General features: G+C 42.4%; 2 protein-coding genes across 2 annotated transcripts; one reads left to right on the top strand and one right to left on the bottom strand.

Annotated features, from left to right (window-relative positions):
- Positions 1–891: 891 nt before the first annotated feature.
- On the bottom strand, positions 892–14,408 carry LOC117818646 (serine/threonine-protein phosphatase 2A catalytic subunit beta isoform). Its single transcript, XM_034691601.1, has 8 exons — positions 13,989–14,408; positions 11,392–11,430; positions 8,849–9,019; positions 5,697–5,870; positions 5,520–5,609; positions 5,268–5,429; positions 3,426–3,544; positions 892–1,631 (listed from the first exon to the last, which is right to left on the bottom strand). Exons 1-8 carry the CDS (start codon positions 14,088–14,090, stop codon positions 1,559–1,561), a joined length of 930 nt encoding a protein of 309 aa, XP_034547492.1. The 5' UTR covers positions 14,091–14,408; the 3' UTR covers positions 892–1,558.
- Positions 14,409–16,470: 2,062 nt separating this feature from the next.
- On the top strand, positions 16,471–22,974 carry srp19 (signal recognition particle 19). Its single transcript, XM_034692798.1, has 5 exons — positions 16,471–16,662; positions 20,304–20,379; positions 22,032–22,103; positions 22,246–22,354; positions 22,508–22,974. Exons 1-5 carry the CDS (start codon positions 16,625–16,627, stop codon positions 22,636–22,638), a joined length of 426 nt encoding a protein of 141 aa, XP_034548689.1. The 5' UTR covers positions 16,471–16,624; the 3' UTR covers positions 22,639–22,974.
- Positions 22,975–24,090: the final 1,116 nt, after the last annotated feature.

The following is a 24,090-nucleotide window of genomic DNA, read 5'->3' on the forward strand; positions in this document are numbered from 1 at the left end:
TCACCTATGATCACGAGCTGTGGGTAGTGACCGAAAGAACAAGATCGGGAATACAAGCGGCTGAAATGAGCTTTCTCTGCAGGGTGTCTGGACTCAGCCTTAGAGAGAGGGTCAGGAGCTCAGACTGAAAGTAGAGCCGCTGCTCCTCCGGATCAAGAGGAGCCAGATGAGGTGGTTCGGGCATCTGGTCAAGATGCCTCCCGGACGTCTCCTTGGGGAGGTGTATCAGGCATGTCCGTCTGGGAGGAGGCCACGGGGAAGACCCAGGACACGCTGGCGAGATTATGTCTCTCAGCTGGCCTGGGAACGCCTGGGTATCCTCCCAGAAGAGCTGGTGGAAGTGGCCGGGGAGAGGAGTGTCTGGGCTGGAAGATGGATGGTATGTTATGGTATTTTGACGTGTTTAAAATAGCTAATTTTGTATCAAAAGCCTGGAAAAGAAGACAAGGTAGTCCTTTTAAGTAGTGCACTTTTTAATTTTTAATATCTTCTTTTATTCTGTTCTAATTTTTTCCCTCAGTTTCCTTTCAAGGAATGATGGTGCTGTGCGCTCTGACCCTGGACTGCATAAATTGATGGTGTCTTGTAAGGCCATGCAGGCTGGTCATGTGATTGTATGCATGACACAATAATAGAATAAAGAACTTCAAGCTATTAAATACCCAATATGAAGAAAAAGGTATTTTATATAAAATGTCAAAAGGCCTATTTATGTTTTTGTTTGCATTTTTGAAATATAAAAAACAAAGTTCCATGCTTCTTGTGGAGCTCTTTGAATATTTTCTGACTGGTTCCTTGTTTAAATAAATCTTGCCGTGTTTACTTTCATGTGAAAATGAATTTGAAAGCATGTTCCCTCAAGAGCTAAAGAAACGACACTGAAGCATCCCAGTAGTTTGTCAATAGGACATTTTTATTTCATACGTCTGTTGTCTTTATTCAAATTACAGTATTATACTTGCTGAGATGACCACCGGCTGCAGCCTGGACAGCTAAAACTGACAGCTGTTCTACTTGAAGCAAACTTTTTTCTCTTTTTTTCTTCTTTTTTAAAATTATCTTGCAACAGAAAAAAGCACATATGCCATGAGATGTGTGGTGTGGTGGTGACGTCAGGTAGGTAGGGTTATAGTGCTGGTCTAAAAAAGAAAAACAAGAACAGAAAACAAAAGAAAGAAACATTGCAATGCGTTGTACATGTTGTAAAAGGATCAGAATATGGCACATTTGGTCCACGTTGGTAGTTTTATTATCTCGTTTTCAAACATGTAATAAACAAAAAAAAGAAAAGAAAGAAAACAGATCAGAAGGTGTACGTGTTGTTTTTCCCCAGAAGCACAGCATAAAGACAGCATACTGAAAACAAGACTGTAGAGGGGGCCGCTCTTTAAGTTTCTTTCTTTTAGTGTAAAGCCAATCGTTTGTTTCTACTCTCCCTGGTACAGTATTATTCATATTAATAACTTCTTTCCATCCAAGATGAGGGGGGTGGGGGGGCGGCGGCGGGGGGGAAGAGGGTGAAGCTTCGTGGATGATTGACAGGTGTGGCTTTGGACATTCACAGGAAGTAGTCAGGAGTGCGTCTGGTCACATGGGGCTCGCCACGGCGGGGGGCGGGGTCGAACTGAAGGCTGAGGAGGCGGAGAGAGAGAGAGAGGATGGTTAGGGTCACTTCAGAGACAAACACTCAAATCACAGACAGCTATCAGCGACATTAGAGCAGTGGTGAAGATCGTCATGAGACCAGTTTTAAACTTCTGAAATCACCGAACTGAAACCTCTTTTTATTCCACAGCAAAACAAGAGATTTATATTCAGAAGGGACCTGAAACAGTTTATTCCTCATCTTTAATTTTTTTAATAAACAAACTGCAGCTCTTTGCTTTATGTTTGTGTGAAGCTGTAGATCTGTTTTTATGTTCTTCAGAGTTTTAATAACGTATTATTTCTGTGTTTCTGTGCTTTGTTTCCATAGCTACGCTCACTCTCTTCACTTCATCTCAACAGAAGCCGCTCTTGTTGTTGCTTGCGGGAGCTTTGGGTCAAAAAATGACTTCAGGTTTCTGCAAATATCTGTTCCTGTGAATGCTATTAAACTTAAAAATAAAATGGAGGTTGTTTATGATCTAAAATGCTGACGACCTAAAGCCTGGTTTATTGGTTTATACTTCTGTGTAGGATTGATGACGTAGCCCACGCCATAAGACTCTGCAGAGCCCCCCGTGCACCTCCTCCAAAATGTAACTACGCGTTGAATTGACACGCAACACAAGCCCTGTGATTCGTCCATTGTATTTTCAGCACTTCCAGAATTGGCGTACATTTCATCTCTTCCGACGTCGCCTCTATATTCTTCCATGTATGCAACATGTATCAGCTCTGAATTAACATAATGTTTGCACAAGTATGTAGAGCTCAGATCCATGTCAACAACTCCTGCACAGGGTCAACGCAGAAGTATAAACCAGGTCAGTACCAGACAGTTAGTGTCAGGGAAACCTTGTCCTGTGAACACGAGGGTTTTGTTGAAGGCAATAAAGTAATATCATGTCATCTTCATGTTTGTTCATGTTTGTAAAGACATGAACAAATTCAATCCATGATCATCTCTGCAAACTTCGACAGAAACCTCCTGTGAGAGGATCTGCAGACTGCGTTCCTTAAAGGGTTTTAGTTCCTGATGGTGAGAGGAATGTTACTTTAACTCTTCCTGTCCCATTAAAGTTACTAACCATAGACCTTTCTGGAGTCCCTGAGCTCCCTTGTCTCGTAGGTTCCTCTGGATCACTGCTGCTGTGGACGTGCCAGACTCCAGCTGCTACAGCTACTACTATCTGTCTCCCCACTATCATCTCTCTCTCTCTCTTCATCTCCCTCTATCCCTCTCTCCAACACGGTCTCAGCAGATGTGTGTCTAACATGAGTCTGGTCCTGCTGGAGGTTTCTGCCTGTTAAAGGAAGTTTGTCCTTGCCACTGTAACTTGCTAAATGCTGCAAAGTGCTCTGCTCATGGTGGATTAAGATGAGATCAGACTGAGTCCTGTCTGGAAGATGGGACTGGATCTGATCTGGTCTTGATGTTGGGTCTTTGTTTGGAAAGAGTCTGAGGAGAGCGTTTGTTGGGATTTGACGCTTTATAAATAAAGATGATTGAACGTTACACACAAACACAAAACGGGTGGCGTTATCGGAGCGGTGTTTGCACAGGAGAAAGACTTCATTAGGGTTCCTTAGAGTCCTTTTAAACCTTGTTTTTAGAGCTCACACTCTTCACACTTCTTTCAGTGGGACATGAGACAAAGGGGCGAGGTCCTCAACATAGATTCTGACCTTCCCTTTGACCTTTCCCTGGTTTAAGATACTTCAAAATAATATGGTCTCTGGTTTGTGATTAGACCCGGTCCTTCACAGTGGGTCATACTTACAAAGAGTATTTCAGAGTGTCGTCCAGTTCCATGATGGCTGCCTGGTTTCCACAGCGGTAGCAGTAGTTTGGAGCACTAAAGATGGTTACCACATTCTTATCATGGCCCCAGTTGTAGCCCTGAAGAGTTAAACACAACACATGAATCAGACGGGGTTCAAACTTCTGAAAAATGAAGACTGAAGCACTTTTACTGTAAGAACTCTGTAACACGAGCTGCTGAGAGGATTTCAATCTGACACACAGTGTGAGAGTCTGTGGGGTGAGGAGGCTCTTTGGAGAGCAGTGGGAGGGAAACTGGTGCAGGGACCCTCACAGTATCATTACATTCTGTTGCCATGGAGTCAGGAGGGTTTTTAGGGCTCCTTCAGTTCACGTGTGAGTGTGTGTGTGTGTGTGTGTCTGTGTGTGTGTGTGTGTGTGTGTGTGTGTGTGTGTGTGTGTGAGTGAGTGTGTGTGTGTGTGCGTGTGTGCGTGTGTGCGTGTGTGCGTGTGTGCGTGACTAAACAGACAATGCTGAGGTCTTAAATGTGTTTGAGGTTTTCCACTCAGCAGATGATATTTTAGACTTCAGAGATTTCATGGCCTTATCCACACCGGAGCGTTCCCACTGAGGGACCTCGTATGAACCTGACTTTAGGGACTCTTTCCTCAGACAGGACGTAAAGGTATCTTTAATTTTCAGGTAAAACCAAAGACTGTATAAAATATGGAGGTAGTATCTGTGACATCTCCCGTCTGTTTCTGAAGAGCTGTTTTGAGGGCAATCGGCGGCGGCAGCCATATTGCTGCTGTTGAGCGGTTGTGACGTAAAGAGGCGGGGCTTTGAGCCTCCTCGCCAACAGCTACAGTGTTCCCGCCTGTCAATCACGTCAGCTGTGCCTCTCATTGGAAGACTTGTAATCTCAATATCTTCGAAATTACCGCGTTATGAAAAAATCTGCCCCGCGTACAGTGTGTGCCGATCAATAAATGATCTATCCAGACTACACTGGTCTTTTGAACCAGGCTGAAGATCGTCTTCTTTGAATTGGTGTGTATGTGGTTTCTGGTACTTCTGGAGCCAGCCTCAAGCGGATCCTCCATGAACTGCAGTTTTTAACACTTCCGCATGGGCTTCAATTCTCGTGGCCGGAGGTTGCCGCTTAAGTAAAACACTCTCAATCTCAGCCCTCATAACTCTGGACTGACAGAGAGGCAAAGAACAAACCGCCTCACACACACAGAGGCTGACATTCATGTGACTAATACATCACATGACGGGGTTTGTGGAAACAGTCGATCAGTTAAAGAGGGTTTTCTGTCTCTGTCAAGCAGCTACCTCCGGTCTTAAAATATGAAGCCAATGCTGAGTGTTAAAAACTGCAGTTCATTGAGCGTCCACTAGAGAAACACCTGAAACCTCAGACACACTCATTCATAGAAGACGATCTTTACAGCAGAAATAAACATGTTTACAGCCTGGGTCAAAGAACAGGTTAGGTCTGAAGAGCTCATTTCTCAAGCGGGAGTCATATTTTTCATAACTTGTTATTTTTGAAGATATTAAACGTACAAGTTTTGCCCAAATAAGGACATGGCTGACTTGATTGACAGGCGGGAACATTGTAGCTGTTAGCGAGGAGGCTAAAGGCCCGCCTCTTTACCTCACACTAGCTTGGACGATTTTGGTTGAGTTCAGCTTTTCCAATATGGCAGCCGCCGCCTTCAAAACAGAGATTGGAGTCCCAGAGACTTAAGTCGATTTATCATACAGTCTACGGTCTGTCCCTCCCTGCGTCTGTTAGTCGCCGGGTTCAAGCCTTGCATGATGGGTAATGAAGTCAGAACCCTGCTCTCTCACCTCCATGACCAGCTGATGGGCCCGGGACACCAGAGTGAGGCCGTTGGCGTGGTTGAAGGTTTCAGAGATGTCCTGTCCGAAGGTGTAGCCGGCACCTCGGGGGGAGATGCCCCACCCACCGCGGTCATCAGGGTCCGACCACAGCAGGTCACACATGGGGCCCTGAGGGGAACAGAGGGGTGGTGAGAAAAAGACTGACAAAGACACCTGACTGAGGTCTGATTAGTGAGGGGGAAGGGTCAGGATGTATACCTCATGTGGGACTTCTTGCAGGCGGTCCAGAGCTCGTATGTGATCCAGAGTGTCTATGGAAGGAGACAAACCTCCGTGGAGACAGAAGATCTGAAAGAGAAGAAGAAGAAGGAATCATCTTTAGCTGCTTTGTTGTCTCAATCTCGATGTCACACTGTTGCTCGGAGACCGTCTTACCTGTCCGTCCACCAGCGCGGTGAGAGGCAAGTAGTCAAACAGGTCTGTGAAGTACTTCCAGACGTTGGCGTTGCCGTACTTCCTCAGGCACTCGTCATAGAAGCCGTAGACCTGTGTGATCTGCCGTGACTCGTGGTTCCCTCGCAGGATGGTGATTCGCTCCTGGAAACGGACCTGAGCGACAAATCAGAACACGGGCGTTACTTAATGAGTCAGAGCAGGAAATAAACTCCTGAAAATTCTGGGGAAAAAGGGATTAAAAATGAAAGATACTTAGAGGTTAAAGGTTCTTGAATGCAAAGATTAGCTTTAGTTTTTGTCTCGTGTCAGCTGAAGATCAGAGAGCTTTAAACCGTCTTTAATCACATCAGAGTTCAGGACACTGAAAAACTTCTTTCTGACATGTCAGCTCTGATGTTTGGAACCTCGGCTCAGGTCGAGTCCGTCCGGTGTTTGCTCAGCTTACATATTCATGAGAAACATGTTTAGGTGTGTTGCTACAGCTCGTTACATCATTTCACCTAATCTTTGAAAACGCAGCGTTGTTAAAGTCAGCTGAGTCTCAGAGTAAGAACAAACACATGAGGGGAAGTCACTCGGTTTAAAAGGACTCGTATAAAAACCCAGAGTCAGCTGACACACGGAGACAAAGTTCACACCAACAAACCCAAACATTACTTCAGAGCAACACATTCACGTAGTTTCACTACCATGACTCGTTCACAGGAGGTCAGGGGGGATATTTTTATACATCTTGAAACTGTTTTGATTTCATTTGTTTTTAAATAGTAAATTTAAAGTTCTGGATTATTCTGTGACCTCTGCGTTTTCTGCGTGCACCAGACGTGGATGACATTCATCAAATATGAAGAGAAACTGTGACTCCCACTGACTTAGAGCCACACGTCTGTGTGAGGTCATTTTATTTTTATATACATATATAATTACTTTAGAAGTGACCTATTTTTTTGAATTATGAACATATAATTACTTAAAATGTAACCTTTTTATTTTTGTATTTATTATATACACATATAATATTTATTTGAATCCTTCTCGGTCATTTTCAGGCTGTTTTTTCATCGTGTTAAGTTGAATGATTTTACATTTCTGTGCTCTGTTGTGAGATCTGTGGTGTGTCAGCGCGGTGTGAACGAGGTCAGCTCACACATCGCTGCGTCGTGTTTCCTCAAACGTGTTTATGATGCTGTAAAATCATCAACACATGAAGTTTCTGCTCCGAGGAGGAACTTCTCAGGCGCTCTGCTGTGTTTGCTTGAGTCCAGGTAGAGGAGCAGCTCAATGCTTATCAGAATCATAAAGTGTCAGCAGGGTTGTGGCCCCGCAGAGAGAGGACTTTGATCTTAGAGAGGCCTTTGCACACGTTCATGCTCTGGTCTAAGTTTTCAGTTCGATCTGAATCACAGTTACAGAAAGATCAGCCTCAGGTGGGACAAGGATCTCACTGAGTGCTCACTGTGTGAGAGGTGATGACAACTACATTTAATCCGCCCCTGAAACACCAGAGCCTCATGGATTAACATACCGTCCCTCTCTGAACGCGGGGCCAAGCACTCGAGGAAACACCAACGCACAAACGTTTACAACAGATCTGAAGCACTGCAGCGTAACTGAAGTGACTGCAGCACAGAGATCCTCAGCACAGAGATCCTGAGCACAGAGATCCTCAGCACAGAGATCCTCAGCACAGAGATCCTCAGCACAGAGATCCTCAGCACAGAGATCCTCAGCACAGAGATCCTCAGCACAGCCTTTATTCTCTTGGTCTCAGATCAGCTCACTGTTGTTTAAAGCGTGTAAAGTCTGTGACGTCAAACTAAAAGGTTTCAACACAGTAAAGAAGTCCGTCCTGCTCAAAAGTAAATCAAATCTGACGCACTGTGACGGTCTTCTTCAAACGTAGTTCAGTCGCATTGCTTTACACCAGTGTGGAGAGCAGCAGCAGGCAGGCCGGAGTCACTTCCATGCTGTCCTTAATCTTATCTCCATGGATGTTTGATAACGTTATTCATGCGGGGTGAGTCTGAGGTCATTTAAGAGTCCGTGTGCAAGGTTCTGATGATTTTACTGTTCTGTGTGCGAGAACACGGACAAAATAACTAAGGTAGTTAGTGGTTAGACAGAACTGGCACACTGGGATCCAATCTCATCCCCCTCCTCTCTCTCCGCCCTCTCACTCACTTAAACTCTTCCTGTCCCATTAAAGTTACTAACCATAGACTTTTCTGGAGTCCCTGAGCTCCCTTGTCTCGTAGGTTCCTCTGAGCTGCCGTAGACGTCCTCCTGCTGTGGACGTTCCAGACTCCAGCTGATACGGACGTCCAGCAGCAACAGCTACTACTACTCGTCTCATCACTATCACCGCTCCCTCTCTCTCTTATTCTCCTCTATCCCTCTTTCCAGACCCAACTCGGTCGAGACAGATGGCTCTCTAACATGAGTCTGGTCCTGCTGGAGGTTTCTGCCTGTTAAAGGAAGTTTTTCCCCGCCGCTGTAACTAGCTAAATACTGCGAGGTGCAATGCGCATGTATCGACCGAGGCAGTTTCAAGGCCAGTTCGGAGCCGGGGCGCTTAATTGAGAACCGTTTTTTTGTGTTTCGACTGTGAGTGAACCGGCTCCTGGCCGGGAAAATGGGTTCCAGGGCGGCTCCAACTCTTTGCTGGTCTAGAACCGCGAACCGCTTACATTAGGGGCGAGGGGCGTAAAGTTGTAATGGTGGATTAAGGTGGGGTCAGACTGAGTCTTATCCTGTCTTGGTGTCTGGTCTCTGTTCATAATTTGACAAAGAGTGGTCTAGACCTGCTCTGTTTGTAAAAATGTCTTGAGATAACGTTTGTTGTGATTTGGCGCTATACTAATAAAGATTGATTGATTAATGAGGGAACAAGATCTGTTTAAAACACTCCTAACATTCGTTCTTAAATACTTCCAGAGACGTGACTCAAACATCTCCATGAGTATTTACACACAGAGTAGGAAGAAATATCCTGAAGTCTCAGTATGATGAGTTTCATTGTTATTCTCCGGATTATCTCAGGACGTCTCTGAGTGAAATAAAGTCATTTCAAGGCCTTCAAGTCTTCCAACACGTGGAGGGACCCCGCAGAATCAAGTGTAAGCATAGTTTACCTTTAGCGTGACGAGCAGCGTGACCGTCTCCACAGAGTAGTAGCCTCTGTCAACGTAGTCTCCCATGAACAGGTAGTTGGTGTCGGGAGACTTTCCTCCGATCTTGAACAGCTCCATCAGGTCGTGGAACTGACCGTGGACGTCGCCACACACCGTCACCGGGCATCGCACCTGAGCGGGAAAGAAAACAGCGTCAGCGAGAAGCCGTGATGGAAACACTGAGATTGAGTCTACATTCTTCCCTGAGTCTGACTTTGCCTCACGTTTGTGATGGATGTGATAAAAGGTTTCAAACTGAAGGTTCTCTGTCTTTGTAAGCTCTTCTTCAGGTGTGTACATCATCCGCTGATGACATCACCAGAGACCATTATCAGCCTCTGCTAACAACAACATGGCACAGGTATTTTAGCACTGATGTAACCACAGGCTGCTTGTTTTTCCAAGTTTCCCCTTTGACTTTGATTTGTGTTGAGTCTTAAAGAGACAGGGCACATTTTTGATCATTAGACTTCTTTTTTGAGAGAATCCATGCAGATCTTTTTCATAAATGTCGTACTTGAAGTCTTGTTCAAGCTCTGAGGACTCTTACATAGACTGAGACATGATTCCAGTAAACTTCTGAGATAAATAAAGCCCCTAAACCTCATTATTACGACACTGGAACATTTGAAACCAGGTCAAAGTTGTGTTTCTGCGAGTGTTTCAGGATATAATGGATGTTTTGTCGTCTGTGTTTCCTTCCTGAAGACACTTTGTGGCGTTTTAAGAAGCCTGCATGTTTGTCAGAGAGCTCAGCTGAGACACAGTTTGCAGTGTAAACAAGGTGTTACATTGTTCACGCCGCTGAAGTTCACTATCACCGAGCCGAACGGGAACAACAGCGCGAGTCCTGATAAAATGACTTCCTCTTAACTGGAACAAACGCATCCATTATGAGAGGAGGAGAGTCAGAAATAACTTTTGTTCAACACTAAAGTGAAAAATAGTGAAATGTTCCTCTCAGGGAAGGGAACAGCTCTCACCTTTACCTCCTCTACCTCCTTTACCTGTGGGTGTTCAGATAAAAGCAGCAACAGTGAGTTCAGCTCGCTCTCTGCTGTTTGGAAACCTTCCAGCGGCTTAAAAAGAGCTTCAAACCTACCAGTCTGTTTAAAACTAATCTGATAAAACTCAAGAATCCAAGTATTCGGTTCAATTTGTTATAAACAAGTAAAGGATGGAGATACAGGAAGGCAATAATGTGGATGTAGTCTAAAGTGACCAGGTCTTTTATAGAAAGTGTGTCTCCATCAGGAACGATTCTACGCTCATAGGTAAGTCAGCTAGCTGCTATAAGCCACGTTTTAGCTAACTGAGTCAACCTCAAGACTTCAGCAGTCTCCACCCTGATGAAGGCTGAAGCTGGAATGCCAACAGCAGGCTCGGTTTCACAGAAGAATGTTTCATTCTGGTCTGTATGAGGCGTTAGCAAACGTCGAGTTTACAGAGAAAGGCCCCTCTCCTTTGGAATCATCTACCAGTCAGGGTCCGGGAGGCAGACACCCTCTCTACTTTTAAGAGTAGGCTTCAAACTTTCCTTTTTGATAAAGCTTATAGTTAGAGCTGGATCAGGCTTGGACCAGATCTTAGTTATGCTGCTATAGGCTTAGACTGACACACTAGGATCCTGTCTTTCCCTCTCTCTCCTCTCTCTGCCTGTCTCTCACTTTAACTCTTCCTGTCCCATTAAAGTTACTAACCATAGACCTTTCTGGAGTCCCTGAGCTCCCTTGTCTCGTAGGTTCCTCTGGATCTCTGCTGTAGATTCCATTTTTGAGGGTCTATCATTCAATTCTTCTTTTCTTCTTCCTTGTTTTTCTTTCTTTTAACTTACTTTCTTTCATTCCTTCTTTCTTTCTTCACTACTCTCTTTGCTCTTTCCATGTTTCTTCATCCTTTATGTCTCCTTTTCTTATCCCGTCCTTTCCTTCTGTCATTCCTTCACCATTTATTCTTCTCTTTATCTTTCTTCTCATCTCCCTCACTTATCTTAGACCTTTCTGGAGTCCTTCTGGATCTCTGCCGTAGACTCCAGCTGCTACAACTACTACTATCCGTCTCCCCATTATCATCTCTCTCTCTCTTCACCTCCCTCTATCCCTCTCTCCAACACGGTCTCAGCAGATGTGTGTCTAACATGAGTCTGGTCCTGCTGGAGGTTTCTGCCTGTTAAAGGAAGTTTGTCCTTGCCACTGTAACTTGCTAAATGCTGCAAAGTGCTCTGCTCATGGTGGATTAAGATGAGATCAGACTGAGTCCTGTCTGGAAGATGGGACTGGATCTGATCCGGTCTTGACGTTGGGTCTTTGTTAATAATAGAACATAGAGTACGGTCTAGAACTGCTCTGTTTGAGTTCCATGTCTTTGATATTAAAGTCACGCTCTGTGTTGAGGTTAATGAGATGGAGCCTGGTGAGTGTGTGACCCTGTATCTGACACCTGCGTCCTACTGGAAATCAATTAACACATGTTTAACCGTTTCAAAGCATCATGGGAAATCTCACCTCCTGGACGTTGGACTCCTTGGTCAGGATCTCCTTGGCCTAAAAAGAAAGAAACACACAGATTGTATTTGATTCAACTCTCCACACACACACACACAAACATGAAACCAGGTCACACACATCCACGTGTAGCCTCAATGGGAGTTATTTTGAGGTGTGGAGACAGTGTGACCTTACAGGCCACCGTAGAGCTTAAAATGACTGGAAGGACAGAGACATATGTGGAGCGTTTGTTCCCAAAATGTGGTTCATGTGACCGTTCTCTTTTTTACTTCTCCTCAGCTTTTTGTTCCATCTCATCTTGTTGTTGTGAGACTCATAAGAGCCTTTTATTAGATCCAGACATGTCATCTCAAACTTCTTGTTACAATGATCAATATATACATCGCACAGATCGTCTGAGGAGCAATAACACGATTGTATTTAAATTGGGAATGGTAGATAAAAGCAAACATGTAAGCTCCAATGTTCTTCAATGCATTGATCACTCGGGATGTTACAATATCACCAATTTCACGTTATTGCAAGAACAGGAAGTGTAAAGTGTAGTTTTGTTTCAGCCACAATGAAGCCGAGCGGAAGGAAGGAAGGAAGCGGGAACTACAGAGACCATCATCCTATGCAAGTCCAATCATCCTTTGCACTCTGCTTCAGACCGGTACGGCAAAAATGGACTAATTACTAGCGTAAGTGGTGAACAGAGGAGCGATGTTTAAATTGTGGATGTTCCAGCAGCTTTTAAATCTGACTTGTGGAAGCTTTTCAATTTCCCTGTGACCTTCATTCACAGCGCTTCTGTACACACTTTATAAGAATTGATTTTATCTTTATATTTATTTTATATTTAATTTAATCTTTATTTAATAACTAGTTTATTTTAATATAATTGTATCTTTATTTATTCTATCTTTATTTTATAAATATTTAATCTTTATTTTATTATTATTTTATATTTACTTTATTGTATTATTATTGTATCCTTATTTAATTTGTATTTAATTTTATGTTTATCTCATTTAATCTTTATATTCTATATTTATTTTATCTTTATATTATCTTTATCTATCTTATCTTTGTGTTATCTTTATTTTATAATTATTGTATCTTTATTTCATTTGTATTTCATTTTATGTTTCTTATTTTATTATTATATTTATCGTATATTTTTCCTTCTTTCTATTTAATATTTTGACTTTCTTACATACTGCTTAAGAGCTTACTGTAATAACTGAGATCCAGGTTAAATAAAGTGTTCCTGATTCTGATGTCCTGAGAAAGGAGGAATATGATGGACTAACAGAATATGATGAGGACACAAGACTAAAATAAGAGTAATAAGAGACGCCACTTCGTTCATCATCAATTGGAAAAGGTTTGAGAAGAATCACGCTGATGTAGAAGACCAACGTTAGCATTCACTCCTCACTTTGCTGAACAAGCTGGAAGCATAAATAAAGGGCGTTTTTTCAAAGTCAAATTTTTCTTTTTTTTTTTAGACTATTGTGACAATTATTGTATCTGAAACTTGTTATCGTGACGTTAAAAAATCCTAATATTTTTTTTATTATTCCACCTCCAAAAATCCTAAAACTTAATTATAATGTGCTTCAATTTAACAGTGTTTGCTTACTTTGCAGATTTTCTAATACAGCTGAAGCCTCCTCTAGATTAAGCACACTGCTGTATTCTTCATGGTGAATTTAATAAAAGGTGATTACACTTCCTGGTTATATAATGAGCCTTAAATCTCATTAAACATAACCAAATTACAGGTTCTCTTTGGAAAATGATGGTTCTGTGCAGGCCTGTGGCTGGATGAAGCTCACATGAGCTGTTTCCAACTAATACTTCCTCCTCATTCATCCCAAACAGCACAAAGCTGCACAAAATGATTCCTTCATCAGCTCACAGGGGATCAAAATCACCATCATACTACACGGAGAGAGCATTTCTGTGTTTCTTTCACGGTGAAATGTGACTCAACGAGGCGTTGATTTGGGTCGATGATGCAGGGAAGTCGGCGACAGTTATTTTTATAATGCAACAAACCCGGAGTGACGTCTGAAAACGAGGGTTGTCAGGTTTATGCAATAAAGCAGTGAATCGATAAAGACAGGGTGCGGTGCCGCTCATAACCTGTTCACATATTTCAAAGCAGATTGCATTTGTTTTGATCATCTAAATATGAATAACAGACAGAAATATCCAAAATGGCTCGATGTGAGCTCGAAATGAATGTGCCTTAATGAACAGAGTAAAACGGGCTCCGTCTATTTCCTGGTCATAATGGAGGAGATGCAGTTTTTCGGCCTGCCTGTCCTGAGGTGCCGTGTGTCGAAAGGAAAGCCTCCACTTCAGCTCGATTTAAACAAGTAGTATGCTCCACTGGAATAAAACATCACTTTAATTAAATATTTATCTCCAACGGGTCTGTCAAATCCCAGTAACCCCGGGATGACTGGTCGAAAACGGGGCGAGGAGAGCCGCCTTGCTGTAACGTCACTCCAGGAATTAGTCAGAGCCGCTTTGGTTATTTAGGCCGCACGGAGCGCGAGGCCGATTAATCCCAAAAAACACCCCCGAGAGGAGGGACTCACCTTCTCACAGAGGGTCCGGACCTGGTTCTCTGATAGCTGCTTACACTCATTGAGCTGTTCGATCCACTGGTCCAGCTCTTTCGTGAAGGATTTGTCTTCCATGACAGCAGCGGTTAGCTCGCTAAGCTAGCTGTGTAAACTGTGTCTGAATGCTAGCTGTTAGCCTTTAGCTCGAGTATTGTTAACACGGTCCAGTCCCGCCAAATCGGTGCGGAAATCAACGATAAGACCTCAAAAATACGAGACGTTCACGCAGCTTCTATCATGATAAAGGATTAATGTGAAGATTCCGAGGTTAAAAAACGGGCTGTACTGGCCGGGGGAGTGAAGAGGGTCGAATGTCCCCGATGCGACGGACCGTAGCGGCAGAAGGCAGCGGCGTCGCAGCGACTAGCCGACTAGCTAAAAGAGCTAGCTACAATAACATCCGGGCATTTCACCAGCGCGCATGCTCGTTACATCAGTGACACCGCCTGGAAACGCAAGACAAATACCTGACTGAATATACTGCAACACCTCATTCATTCAAGTAGACCTGGAGACAATACTGAACAGGATCAAAGAACATTTCCTTTAGTTTCAATATTTTTTATTCTTAAATAAAATAAATAAATTATAATAAAGCCTGATGAACCTGTGTACGCTTCTCTACACTGCTCCCCATAAAATCTACAATATAATTCAAAATCCTTATTCATTATAATAATCAGACACCTTCATATCTTAAAGAGCTTATAGTGCCCTATTATCCCTCTAGAGAAGGGGTTAACTGTTCCCTAACCCTAAACTTAGGAGCAGTGGCGGTTCTGGAGAGGGGCCTACAGGGGCCAGTGCCCCTGTAAAGCTGAACCTGGACCCCCCCTGTGGCCCCCCCTCCACACCAAAATAATATTATACAATAAAAAAAGCTTTGGTATCGCGCCGATGTTACAGGCATAACACATGCATGTGGCACTTGGTTCCAGTCCCTTAGAGCACTAAGGGACTCATGTTGAGTGTAACAGCCAAACACCTGCTGTCAGTCTGTATTTTGATATAGTACACAATAGTATATATGTCTAGTATATAGGGATGCACTGATGCTTTGCCAGTTTGTTCTCAGCCGGTCCTTGCCCTTCTCAGTCTCTTTTGTCAGGGTTGAATGTAAAATTGGTCTAGAACCGCCACTGCTTAGGAGTCATCTGGAAAAAAGAAAGGCAGGAAACTCATTACATTTTCAAGGTTTTATTTCAGGTTAGCTACTATTTTGGTTGATATTTTTTTCTATAATGGGTAAAATGTACTACTTTTGGATAACTTTAAAAAAAACATTCTTGGAAACATCTCACGACCCTCCATTTGTGTCTTGCGACCCTCCAAATGTGGCGAGACCTCACACACCGATCTGTGTTGGGGGGCTAAGAGGGAAATCTGGTTGGGAGGGATAGTGTTGATATTCGAAGTCCATCTCTCTGAACAGATGTTTACTCTTTGACTACCAACAGCAGCTTTAAGTGAAATATAGAAATTTGACATCTATTGATAGGTAACAAGTTACAATATTACAATGTTACAATGTTACAATGTTACAATGTTACAATGTTACAATGTTACAATGTCATTTAGCAGATGCTTTTATCCAAAGCGGCGTACATATGAGAACAAGAACAACACAAGCAAAGATCTAGACAAGAGGAAACAAGATCAGTACGAGTAACAAAGTGCTTCAAGTCAATTTGGGTGCAGGTACTGCCAAGCAGTGTAAAGGCAATGCACAAAGTAAATAAGGAACATCTACAATGAAGTAACCAAACAATTTAAGATCGGATTATCATCATCAACAATTAACTTGTCATCATCACAATAATGACCAAAGTACCAAGTGCTGGGTCACTCCAGAGCTGAACACAGATTCCCAGAGTAGAGCAGGACAGTGTGAGTCAACTGTAGCTGGAAGACATGATCTGCCACTGGGGACAACAGTGGAGAACAGTCTAGCTAAGTGCATACATACATTACAGCAGATGATATTAACTTGTGTGCAACAGATAATATCTTGTTCTCACAAGCTTGGATCCAAACCAGTTTCATGACATTGCACTACTTTGGCACCCAGGTAAGAGTCCTTCCAGAGAACCATTTTAAACTAACCATGCTATATGAAGTCTTGTTTTTTTTTTAGATATATATTATATCCCTGCCTTGAGTAACTGATTTGATTTTGAGGTGTAGGGAGTATGAGACACAGAGAGAAAGGATGAGGAGGGAGCTAGGGGAATTGGGAGTAGGGGAGTTCACATTGAAAGGGGTATTGAGTATGGATGAGAGAGCACAGGTCAGGGTTTTGTTAGGTTTTTTAAAGAGCACAAGGATTTTTCACAGGGTGTGAGGGGAAGAGGGGGGGGGGGGTTAATTGATCCCATGCATCCCATTAATTTAATTGATTTGCATCTTTTATTGTGAATTTGTTTCCTAGCAATAAAGTTTTCAACATAAAAAAACGAAGCGCCCCCTAGTGGCTGTCAGTGGTCACTGCTCGATGTGGATCAGCCGTATGGTTCCCTGATTTACGGCACTAATCAAGCCTTGGTGTTTGTACCTGTACCCGGGCCAGAGTCGGCTGTTTGGGGTTAAACGAAGAACTGATCCAGCACAGGATGGCTCACCTCACTGAAGACCCCGCAGAGAAAGAGAGGTGAGCTCCTGCTACAGCTAGCCTGTTAGCCTGTTAGCCTAGCTACACACAAGCTAACTGCTGGAGCTGAGCTCGTGCGACGTACAACTCTCCATAGAAGAGTCGTTCAATTTAGGAAAACACGGTTATTTACCAATAAAAGAGTGTGAAGTTATTTATTTTTGTTAAGATTCTTAATAGTTATAGACTCCTGTATAATTCGGCATTCATTTAATTCAGACTTATGATTTTATTGAACAGTTATTGGGTGTTTTGGGTCTGAATGTTCACGACAAACCTCGATAGTTTACCTGTAACGTGTGTTAAAAGAAGGTGTTTATCTGTCGTGAATCTGAGCTGAGTTTGTATCTTTAGAAATCATTCTAACACATATGACACATTTTAACCTCTGAATCGTGATAAGATAGGTTTAAAGTCTTGTTTTGTTGAATCTGTAGCAGAAACTGTGTCAAGGGGTAAAGTTTGTATTATTTCCCTGAGGTTTGGTTCGTCGTTCATCTCTACGACAGTTGCGTAGCACCGCTCACTCCTTAGCATGACGTGTATGAAAGATTCAGCCTTTACCTTAGATTTAAAGATGTAAACCTTTTATCTTACTAATGTCAAAGTGCATTTTTTATAACTGAAGAATAAGAAGGAGAATTCTAGTTTTATTTTATGTTGTAAAAATGAGATTCTAAGAGGTTCGTGTTGAGTTTTCTGCTGCTGTCTCTCAGAGGGAGTTAACAATTTCCATTAAAATACAACATGGGAATAAAAAACAGCTTAATTAAAGAAAAGAAAAAATTTAGTGGATGTTTCTGATGAAAATTACCCAGGAGTGAAACAACATCATGCATAGTAAGATGTGTGATTAAAAGGGAAATAGTGAGCATATGTTTAGTTTAAATCAAGTCGTCAGTCAGTAAAGCAGGCAGTTCAACATGAAGACATTAAATCAGACAAAATAAGACATAGCATTCATTTAGAATAACAATAACTGTTTTATTACATTGTAAGGATTTTTATTGATTGGTGTGTTGAGTTGTTCTGATCCTTCTCCAGGAGATTATGGGTCATTAACATGAAGTGCATATTTTTGTGTCTGAATCCATTATTTTCTTTTGAAATAATTAGTTATTTTTCAGACATCAATTGATTCTATAAGATCTGCTTATTTTAAATATAATGTCAGTACATTCAAATATTGAGATATGTTATTTTGAAGTATCTCAAACCCTGAAAATGTCAGGTGGCACAACCGTCCGAGCAAGTGAACTGACTTACAACACTATAAAAAATATATTTTAATAATAATAAATTCAAATTAAAACACCATGGCATGATTTTACATATAAGAGCTCTGAAATAAACATAGTTTCATAAATATCAATAGTCTAAAGGCACCTATTTATTTATTTATTTAACCTTTATTTAACCAGGTGAGTTCATTGAGAACCAATTCTCATTTGTAATAACGACCTGGGCGAGGAGGCAACACAGGTGGCATGACAATAAATAAAAACAAAACAAAAACAGAGAGGACACAGACAGACCTAGAGACAGAGCAGTACAATACAAACATATGACAGCAGTGAACAACTTAAAAGCAATTTAAAAGCAAGTGCAGTGATGTTGAGTTATTATGGGGTGTATCAGGTTTTTGAATGTGGCGAATGGAATGAGAGAGGTCAGCTTCAGGGATTGTTGCAGGTGATTCCAGTCATTTGCAGCAGAAAACTGGAAGGAGGTGCGACCAAAGGAGGTCCGGGTTTTGGGTGGGATGACCTAAGGTTATTTAAAAACTTTTGTCCAGCATGTTTGTTTTGTTTCATGTTCTCAAATGTCAGGGTGGCACCACCGTACTCATGGAGCTTTTATTTTGAAAGTCAGTAGTTATAATGGACTTCAACATATTAAATAATTCAGGGGACCCCAGCTAACTGTCATGGCTGAGTTCAAAGGTTTGTAGATGTCTCTTAAATAATAATAGAAAAGCTTTTATCAACTTATAGGTGGACGGTAACACTTTCCATGTCAGGTGGTACAACTAACCTCAAACTGTAAAAATTATATTTCAAACCTGGTCAATAGAATGAAAAATCCTACATAATCTTAAATACAAATGTGTAAAGCACTTTAACCACTCTAAGGGATACTTACTGAAAGTTTCAGTTAGAATAAATGACAGGTAAGTACAATTATTTTGACAAATACCTGGTTGTGCCACCTGACATTTTTTGGGTGTTCAAGTTAAAGGTGACATATCATCCAAAATGAACTTTTTAATGGTTCTCTACCTGAAATATGTGTCCCTGTCTACAAACCCCCCGAGAATGAAAAGAATCCATTCTGCCCCTGTTCTGATTTCTCCACCTTTCTGTAAATGTGTGCTGAAACCAGCCGTTTCAGTTTTCAGGGTTTTTGTTACGTCATAACGCCATCCGGTCTGTAACAGGAAGTCAGAGCTCGGAGCTTGTTCAGCCCATAGACTGTATAAAATACAACTCAACCCCTCCTCCGTTTTTCATTCCCTGCACACATGTGTGCTAACAAGGAGCTTAGGAGGGAGGCATGCTAGTTGTAGGCTGTCTTAATAAACACAAAGGTCGCTTTGACTCCCCACGTCTGCAGATTTGAAGATCTAGTGGATGATTTTTATTAGTCATGGATAAGTGCTAGCGCTAATTAGCATAGCCACATAGCTACATGTTCATAGCTGTAGCTGTGTACCAAGACACAGGTCGACATACTGACAAATAAAACAACAAGAAACTCTAAATCTGTGACCAATGGTTCAGAAAGGTCCTGCTGCAGGCGCCTCTCCTGTCAGGATCAGATTCTGGATCAGATTCAGAGGGTTGAAGTAACGCGGGTCTGTGAGCAGCTGTGTATATTCAGCCAACATGTAAATATTAGATCAACGTGCTGGACAGCCGAGGCCACACCCACTTCCTGAGGGGGGCGTGGTCAGAGGGAAAACAGAGTGTTCTGAGGAGGACTGAAGAAGAGGGTTTTTCAGGCAGACCTAAATCTGATTTCAAAGTGTTTTTATGAGCATAAACTTTAAAGACATGTTTTGGGGACCTCTTAGACCAATATATGTTGATGAAAAAAGCGTGATATGTCCCCTTTAAGAAAAGGGTACACAAAAACAAACAGTTGAAATACTTCAAAAAGCTGTTTAATGTACAAGCCTTGTTAGAACATATTATTCAAGACACAAAAATATGCAATGCCACCCATTCTGGAAATACTCTTTAAAAAAGTTTTTGAGGCTTTATTTGTCAATGACCCTTAGACCTTTTTATTATTTGTATTATGAATCAGTGTGAAGTTGTAGTATTTACAAACCTCCTACACCTCTCTTTGAGGAGCTCAGATTGAATCTGTCAGATTGTTTACAATACGCACAAGCTGAAACAAAATCCCAAATATAAACAACAAACATGTTTATTTGTTTTGATTATTTTGAAGTCTTTAGTCTTGAGTTTAAACGCTGCAGTGACTAAGTTGTGTGTGTGTGTGTGTGTGTGTGTGTGTGTGTGTGTGTGTGTGTGTGTGTGTGTGTGTGTGTGTGTGTGTGTGTGTGTGTGTGTGTGTGTGTGTGTGTGTGTGTGTGTGTGTGTGTGTGTGTGTGTGTGTGTGTGTGTGTGTTTCAGGTTCATCTGTTTGTATCCGATCTACATCAACAGTAAGAAGACTCTGGCTGAAGGACGGAGGATCCCTGCAGAGAAGGTCTCACCTTTTACTTCCTTCTGTTCGTGTGAGGTTGTGTTCATCAGCAGGTTGTTCCTGGTTCTGTTGTCCACTGCTGAAGGAGAAGTCAGTCCCTTGTGTCAGTGCTGTTTTCAGTAAAATCCTGGGACAGCTGAAATAAATCATGGCCCCAGCAGAGAGTAGCTTCCTGTGGAAACGTCTGAAAAGAGCAGATTTCTGATCAAACAAATGCAGTTTTTTAAGGCTTTTCTTGATGATATTTGATATTTGGTTGATAGCTAACCCTGTATTTGAGATATAACAGAAGGCTGTCCTTGTATTTGTATCGGGATCTTTAAATATTCACAGTTTGGTTCATTTAAAGATGATCCAGCTTGAAATGACTCTTAAATAGAAACATCTTTTGGATCCATGCCATTTCAGCTCAGGCAGGATGAGCCATAAGGGTAATACAGTCATTGTCATATAAACCCCCTCATCTCCAGTGCATCTGGCTCACACACCAGGGTTTTCTGTCCCTACATCATCCTTAAGGACATCTAGCATGTAAATGTAGGATGTCCTTTTAGTCGATACCACTGCGTTAGCCCCTCAGGAGCAGGGAGTCTGACTGAGACCGGCCAGACTCATCCACCTGGATGATGTTTCAAGATCCACCAAACAAACTTTATTTATATAGCTCCAGATCCCAACAAACATTCTCCTCAGACTCTTTCCAAACAGAGCAGGTCTAGACTGTACTCTATGTTCTATTATTATCAAAGACCCAACATCAAGACCAGATCAGATCCAGTCCCATCTTACAGACAGGACTCAGTCTGATCTCCTCTTAATCCACCATGAGCAGAGCACTTTGCAGCATTTAGCAAGTTACAGTGGCAAGGACAAACTTCCTTTAACAGGCAGAAACCTCCAGCAGGACCAGACTCATGTTAGACACACATCTGCTGAGACCGTGTTGGAGAGAGGGATAGAGGGAGATGAAGAGAGAGAGAGAGAGATGATAGTGGGGAGACGGATAGTAGTAGTTGTAGCAGCTGGAGTCTGGCACGTCCACAGCAGCAGAGATCCAGAGGAACCTACGAGACAAGGGAGCTCAGGGACTCCAGAAAGGTCTATGGTTAGTAACTTTAATGGGACAGGAAGAGTTAAAGTGAGAGACAGGCAGAGAGAGGAGAGAGAGGGAAAGACAGGATCCCAGTGTGTCAGTCTAAGCCTTTAGCAGCATAACTAAGAGCTGGTCCAAGCCTGATCCAGCTCTAACAGGCAGAAACCTCCAGCAGGACCAGACTCATGTTAGACAAACATCTGCTGAGACCGTGTTGGAGAGAGGGAGAGAGAGGGAGATGAAAAGAGAGAGAGAGGTTATAGGTGTGTTTAGGACACCTGTATCATATGTAGTTTGTGCCTCAGAACACTGAGTCTTTAACTTCTTGTTTTGTGGATATCAAGGTAACATCAGGGTTTACCTCAGGGTTTCAGGACTACAAAGATGGCCATCAGGGTAACTTGTGCTCTCAGCCTCATCTGTGTGCTGGGTGAGAGAGAGGAGACGAGCAGGAGGGTCTGAGAGCAGCTTAAAAAAAACCTCTGTGTTGTTGTACAGTGGAGAGTAAATTGAGTTCAACTAGATAGAAACATGAGATGATGGGATGTGTTTGTGTCTGCAGGCTGTGGAGAACCCGTCCTGCGCAGAGATCAGAGATGTCCTGACAGCCGCTGGGCTCAATGTCTACGTAGAGGTAAACCGAATCATGATCAGAACTTGATGCTACGATGAGTGTGACGTGGACTGAAGCCAGCTGACCTAAACTGGCACCTCAGATTCCATCAGGGCTTTAATAGCATCATGGTATAACATGAATGTGTTTGTGTGTGTTACAGAACAAGATGCACCCCAGAGAGTGGAACAGGGACGTCCAGTTCAGAGGTCGAGTCAGAATCCAGATGAAGCAGACAGACGGCAGCCTGTGTCAGGAGAAGTTTACATCCCGTGAGTCTGACACACTGAACACACATATGAACACGAGGACAGAATATTCATCTGTTCACTCTGAGAGAAAGAGAGAGATGTTACTCTTTATTGTCTTCACCATGAACACACGTGAGGTGTAACCTTCTCTCCATCGTCCTGTGACTCCCTCAGGTAGAGACGTGATGTTCTATGTCGCGGAGATGATCCCCAAACTAAAGACGCGCACCCAGAAGAGCGGAGGAGGAGACACGAGCTCTCAGCAGGGAGAGGGAGGGAAGAAGAGCAAGAAGAAGAAGAAGTAGAAACACAGAAGCGTCCTCTCATTTTTTATTTACATCATTTTTATTTGAGGTCCTTGAAGAATGGAACCCTGAGCTCACACAGGAGCAGGTTTTTGAAAGGGTTCGATGCCGCTGTGACCTCGGAAGGGGATTCAGCTGCAGGAGGGAATCATCGTTTCTGTTCCCCTTGAACTCTCTCATGTTTTTTGATCTCACTGAACTGAGATCTGTGAGACCTGCTCATCAAACTCCAGCAGACGCAGAGAAAGGAACTGATTTCTGTTATTACATATAATTATTTACGTCATTGTGTCTCTCTCAAGACGAGTTGAATAAATGGTTCACTTTCTCATCCTTCACTTTGGTTTCATTTGAGCAAATCAGCCGTCCTCAGAGAAGCAGAGAAACTGGCGTGGTGTCAGGAACATGTTGGAGTAAGTGTGGGTAGATTGAAGTTTATTTAACATTTAACATCACTTTACGTCACAGCAGAAACTGCCTTTGTTTGATTTTACACTGCAAGTGATAAAACTGACCATTAAAAGTTCACCAATAAAACACACTACAGTTTTTCTCAGTCACTTTGGTACATTTCTCAAATCATCCTCGACATTTGCAAAACAGTAAGTGCATTTCTCAAGATAATTCATACAAATCAAAGTCAAGAGTCACCTGGGAAAAATGTACCAGTTCAGGACAGATTTAAAAAAAACATCTAATGGAAATGTAGAAAAATGTGACTGACTTATTCTGACATGTTCAACCATTTTGCATGTGCAGACTTATGCGATGAACTAATGCCTAAATGTTGTGGAGGGTGAGACAATTCAACAGAGACCCAGTATAATACCTTTTGATCAACATGACATAAACACTTGATAATGTAGGAAACAGCAGAGAATTGTACAGAATCATTTTTAACTCTCACAAGTGACGCAATGATGTGAAGATTGAACAAGTAGTTTTGAGAATTTCAATTCTGATCTGAGAAATGAACCAAAGCGACTGAGAGAAACTGTAACACACACATTACAAATGAAGCAAAGGACTTAAGCGCCCCACTTTGTCCACCAGGGGGCGCAATGAATGACAAAAACCAAAAGTTCCTCCCAGGAGCTTTAAAGGTGACATATCATGCAAAATTGACTTTTTAATGGTTCTCTACCTGAAATCTGTGTCCCTGTCTACAAACCCCCTGAGAATGAAAAGAATCCATTCTGCCCCTGTTCTGATTTCTCCACCTTTCTGTAAATGTGTGCTGAAACCAGCCGTTTCAGACTTCCGTGTTTTTGTTACGTAACAACAATATCCGGTCTGTCACGGAGTCAGAGCTCGGAGCTTGTTCAGCCCATAGACTGTATAAAATACAACTCAACCCCTCCTCTGTTTTTCATTACCTGCACACATGTGTGCTAACAAGGAGCTTAGGAGGGAGGCATGCTAGTTGTAGGCTGTCTTAATAAACACAAAGGT

This window comes from Notolabrus celidotus, chromosome 9, assembly GCF_009762535.1.
Source record: "Notolabrus celidotus isolate fNotCel1 chromosome 9, fNotCel1.pri, whole genome shotgun sequence".
NCBI classification, from domain to species: domain Eukaryota; kingdom Metazoa; phylum Chordata; class Actinopteri; order Labriformes; family Labridae; genus Notolabrus; species Notolabrus celidotus.